General features: G+C 36.2%; 1 protein-coding gene across 1 annotated transcript; it reads right to left on the reverse strand.

Moving 5' to 3' along the window:
* Window positions 1–46: 46 nt before the first annotated feature.
* LOC107989766 (cell surface A33 antigen) lies at window positions 47–4906 on the reverse strand. The gene is made up of 7 exons (XM_017039728.2): window positions 4079–4906; window positions 3210–3376; window positions 2012–2225; window positions 1749–1913; window positions 1557–1673; window positions 1235–1358; window positions 47–1148 (listed from the first exon to the last, which is right to left on the reverse strand). Exons 1-7 carry the CDS (start codon window positions 4128–4130, stop codon window positions 539–541), a joined length of 1449 nt encoding a protein of 482 aa, XP_016895217.1. The 5' UTR covers window positions 4131–4906; the 3' UTR covers window positions 47–538.
* Window positions 4907–5402: the final 496 nt, after the last annotated feature.

Consider the following 5402-nt stretch of genomic DNA (forward strand, 5'->3'; position numbering starts at 1 on the left):
ACTTTTAGAGTTGCATTATGTTTCACAAAAACAAACAAAACTTTTATTACAACAATTATTACACTTTTATTGAAATAATTTTGTTTGAGCAACAGACCATATAAAATAGATATGGTACAAACAGTCTTAAGTCTAAAATACAATACATTGATTGAGTCAGTCACATTTCATCTCAATTTTAAAGCATGACAATTATGGCTAACTAACCAGAAATAGTCCAAACCAGACACATTTCCATTCAAACTACTAAAATGATAATGATTTGGTATAAACTGGCGTTTTAAGTCCTCGTGACTTTCACTATCTCTAGTTTAGACAATATAAGACAATGACTTTTGATTTTTTCTAAAGCCAAGTTTAAAAAAAAGTGGATGTAAACCAAATCATTGTATTGCTGTTTACAACTTCATTTAAGAAAAGACATAAAACAAAGCCATGATATGAAATAGGTCATTTAACTAGCCTTTTTGAACAAAGTACGTATGTAAAATCATGTGCATCAGAAAAAGATGGCGCCAGTAACTCAAAGTTATCTCTTTTAGTCTCTATATTCATCATCACGGTAGTTAAGACGATCACGGCTACCTCTGTAACGATCCCGCTGGTCATCATAAGGGTCACGATAACCACCGTAACGATCGCTTTTATCGTCAAGTTGATCACGGCTGCCACGATAATAATTGCGTTGATCGTCTAGTCTATCGCGACTGCCACGGTAATTGTCACGAGGGTCATCAAGCCGGTCTCGGCTGCTACGGTAATTATCCCGTTGGTCATCAAGTCTGTCACGGCTGCCTCTGTAATGATTGTGTTTTTCCTCAACTCTGTTGCCGTGATAACGATCACTTTGCTCATCGAGCCTGTCACGACTACCACCATAACGATCCCGCTGTTCGTCTAGGTGGTCACGGCTCCTGCGGTATTGATCCCGCTGATCATCTCTGTAATGTTGGGAATTGGTATCACCACCTTTGCCACCAACCCTATCTTTACTGCTACTGTTACTTTGTTGGTCATCATCAAATTTGTGTCCAGATTTTGGAGAATCTTGATTCTCATTCTGCGTTCCCTGCTTGGTCATGCTCTGTGAAAGCTGCTCTTCAACTTCGGGGGCATCTTTCTCGTAAAACTGCACTTGTCCAGCAGCACTACAATACACAAACAGTAACAATCAACTTTTTTTTCCATTTTATATAAAGCAGATATAGTTGCATTAAGAACATTTCTTACATACCCCTCAGCATACTTAGCCTTTTTATTCCTTCTTCGGCAGCAAACAAAAATGATGATCCCCAAAACTACCACGCAAGCAATTACTCCCCCAATGATTGCTCCCATGTTGGCTTCATTCATGCCTCCTATGAAGAAATTAAAATAAAAAGAAGACAGTTCACACTTTGCAGCTGCCCTTAAATATTTCCCATCCAAGGGTTTACTCTAAAGCATCACCTAAATCTTGCTCTGTCATCTAGTATTAGGCATTAAAGTTCAGAGTAATTTAGCAGAACTACGCAATGCAAAGAAAACATATCTACATGTTTTACTGTTTCACTCACCTGGCACCACAGCCAAAGTAAAGTTGCAATTATTAGAACCAATTCGATTTGTCGATGTGCAAACAAAAAATCCAGATGTTTCCCGTGAAATGTTGAAGAGAGACAGAACTCCATCCTCTGCAACATGAATTTTTTTTAAAATTTTGTCTCCATTGAGCAACATTTAAAGACATGTATATGTTAGAGACGTACTTTCAGTTGTCTTAGGGGGAAAAGATCTGGGGATGTTTTGAACACTGTAGCTCTTCCATACATATGTGGGTTTTGGAGATCCGTCCTCAGATACACAGGTGAGACTGATGTCCTGCCAGTATTCTGCTCTTCCCTGAAGCCTGCAGAGTGGCACAGATGGAGGCACTGGAAGAAAAACACAAAAATGTCAAGTGAAAGATAACTATATAGAGAGAGTTATTTTAAATAATTAGATCAAATCCATATTTATAGTTAAATCTCACCCAGAACCAACAGTGAGGTGGAGGCAGCTGTTGTTCCCTCATCATCGTCTAATATCACGACACTGCACTGGAACCGGCGACTGTCACTTACTGTAACCTGTTTCAGATGGAGCTTGCTCACACGCTGGATGAGATCAACCTCCAGAGTAGCTCTGCCTTCATATCCTGGTGCAATGTTAACTGGATTGTTGAGGAAGTAGGTGGCCACAGGTTTCTGCAGACATAAAACAAAACTTGGTGATGAGGTTTATCGTTTTAGCTTTATTTCTTTTTAAGTTTTTGTGTAACATATATCTGCTTGCTTACAACTTCACACTTAATGGCGCCTCCTGTGGTTGTGGTTGGTTGTCAAAATGTAAATTTTCCCATTGTGGAATGAATAAGGTACTCAATTATTATTATTATGTCCAAAAATTCTTAACTTATAAAATAAACCTTCAGTCTTGTCTGTAGGTTCTCAGTCACCTAAGCCATTCTATCATTAATACTGTAGTTAGAAAAAGACAATTGGACTGGATTGATTTATGTTTTATGTAAGACGCTTTTTCAATTCCACTGGATTGCTGTTAATAATTTGGTGTTTAGTCTCTGATTGAAGTTGGCTAAATACCTACGCTAGAACTCAACCAACCTCTATCATTAACCTGAACCTGTCTACCCTTTAAAATTGTTGTCCATATGCATATCCAACAACACCCTCATGTAATTCTCTGCCACTCTTGGCCTTGTCTCATCATGCCAAATTATGGCATTATAAGGTTAGTCCTGAGAACATATTACTTTAGATGTCTCAGTTTTCTAATCTTAATGATTCAGCTGATTATATGTGCTCCTCATTAATTACAAAGGCTTACACTTTTTCTTGAAAACCTGTCCTTGAACACTTGTCCATTCCTAAATAAAAAATGACAGAAAAATACCAAATTGCCACAAAAGTAGAATTAGAATTATATGTTTTGGGGGTTCTTATAGGTAGACATATGCAGTAGGTTTTAAGTCTCTTCTTTAAATGCTCCAGGAGATAAAAAAAATAGCTGTTTAATGTTAAAGGTAAAACTATAGCTACATGACTGGTTATAAACCCACAGGTTGATTTCATCTGTATTTACACACGATAAACTAAGTTTGGAAGAAAAACCAAATTATCATAAATTTTGATTAAATAAAGTACACTTTAAGATGCAAGTTGACCTCTCACCAAAGGTTCATCTATGTTGACAGGATCAACATCCCATTTAAGTATAAGTGTTGTGATATCTGGTTTGGCTGGGACGAAGGAACAGGTTAAAGTAATATCACCTCCACTTGCGACCTCATACTCCCTCTGTTCAATTGAAACCTGCATACCCCAGCAGCAGGGCAATACTGAAAGAAAAGTCAAAGTAACACTTGATTATCAAAATAAAGCAGGGGAAATTATTTCTCCAAAAAACATAAAACTTCAATGAATAATAATAATAATAAAGAAATAAACATGTTCTCACATTCAGATTTTTTTTACTTTGAAAAGACACCACAAGTACAAGTAAAGTTGGTTTGGACATGTGCAGAGGAGGGACAGTGGATACATCGGTAGAAGAATGGTAGAGATGGAGCTACCAGGTAGGAGAAAGAGAGGACGGCCAAAGAGGAGATATATGGATGCAGTGAGGGAGGACATGCAGATAGTTGGAGTCAGAGTAGAAGATACAGAGAACAGGGAGAGATGGAAATCAATGATCTGCTGTGGTAACCCCTGAAAAAAAAAAGGGACAAAGCCGAAAGAAAAAGAAGAAGAAGAAGAAGAAGAAGATATATGTCTAAAGTAACATATTTCATTTACAGTATTTATATCTGTATTGCTTTTAGAAATAAAGGTAAACATATATATATATATTATATGTCATTTGAAATTGTAAAAACATCATTACTTATTTTATATACTTTTATATTTTTTGTTTAAGTAAAATCTGAATCCAACTTCTGTTTGAGTAACAAAGTCGTTAGATTAATGATTAACATGTGTAATAATCTCACCAAGGTGTGGCGGGGCTTCTTAGAAAATGAGAAATGAAGCTTAAATCTTACCTGTGATGATCAAAAATAAGTAATTCCATATCAACTGCCTTTTTGTCATCATTGCCACAGGAAAAACAAAACTAAGTGAAATAAATTAATCTTAAATTTGTTCAGCTTTTAGTCCAAGACTGACATCCGACCTGTAACCTTCACGGTTTACACCCAGCTATGGAGTAGTTGGCGGTTCCAGGTAATAAGTGAACGACTATGGGTCACATGTCAGCTAGGGTCCAATCACTGACTTGCATGTTAGACATGAGTAAGGTTTATGGGAACAAAAGTTTAAAAGTTTATATATATATAAAAATAACAAAAAGGATAAAATGTCTGGAAAAAATATAATCTTACAGATGAATAAACAATGAGAATTGACTGAGCTCAAATATGAGCAAAAGAAAATCATAAAACAGGAATAATGATCCACGAAAGTTGTATCTACTTAAGAAATAAACTACAACGATTCCTAGAAACCTTTATGCTTGTGTAGTGAGGCTGGTCAACATAGGCTGCTATGCTCCACATGACCAACAGGCTGCAGTATAGTATTGAACACGCTTCCACCGAGCTGTTCAGAAATGGTCTTTGTTTCAATGATATGTTGTTTTCAGTTAGGCTGTTGGCGTTGTTGGTGTTGTGTAAAAGGCCATAAAAATGTTAATGTATTCTGGGTCAAATTTACCAATGGTTAAATGGGGGGTGCGAACGAGGGCATGACATTATTGAAGTATGTAAATAAGTCACAACAGCAACTCCCAGCACAAACTCCACCTCTGGTTCTCCCTGTGTCTATTGTTGTCAGGACACTTTGTGCAAGTCCACATTAAATAAGATGATAATTTGGGGTTCACGTGTACCTATGTGTGTTCACTTCTTAAGTGATTTTCTTAACAACTTTGAAATATATATATATATATACACAAAATAAAACCACGTTGGGACATTATTGTATAAACTTGTTTATTGTATAAACTAAAGGCTTTAAACATTTAACATTATAGCTTTTACAATGTGGGTTTGAACTAATATGTAAATCTAGCAAAAATCTAGCACAGATATAAATACAGAAACATAGGTTTACACTCATACCTGTTCATGGATTCAGTCCTTAAACAATTAAATTTATAAAATGGTTGTTATTTAATTGTTTAATTTAGCCCACCACTAATTGTTTTACATCAAATGTAGGCCCTAAGGAAGCCATGGGCCACATAAGGACCACAGCCAAAATGTTTAACTAGTGTGTGGGTGTATTTATTTTTATAACACAATTGAGTCCACTGTGATACCATTTTACACCATGAAGTTTCATGAAGCTTATGGGGTCTTTTTGTCT

This window comes from Cynoglossus semilaevis, chromosome 16, assembly GCF_000523025.1.
Source record: "Cynoglossus semilaevis isolate Cse_v1.0 chromosome 16, Cse_v1.0, whole genome shotgun sequence".
NCBI classification, from domain to species: Eukaryota; Metazoa; Chordata; class Actinopteri; order Pleuronectiformes; family Cynoglossidae; genus Cynoglossus; species Cynoglossus semilaevis.

Coding starts and splice junctions, on each gene's coding strand:
- LOC107989766 (XM_017039728.2), bottom strand. CDS start 4,130: ATGATGACAAAAAGGCAGTTGATATGGAATTACTTATTTTTGATCATC. Junction 1,359..1,556: donor TACTTTGGCTGTGGTGCCAG/GTGAGTGAAACA, acceptor ATTTCTTCATAG/GAGGCATGAATGAAGCCAAC. Junction 1,149..1,234: donor AAGGCTAAGTATGCTGAGGG/GTATGTAAGAAA, acceptor TGTGTATTGTAG/TGCTGCTGGACAAGTGCAGT.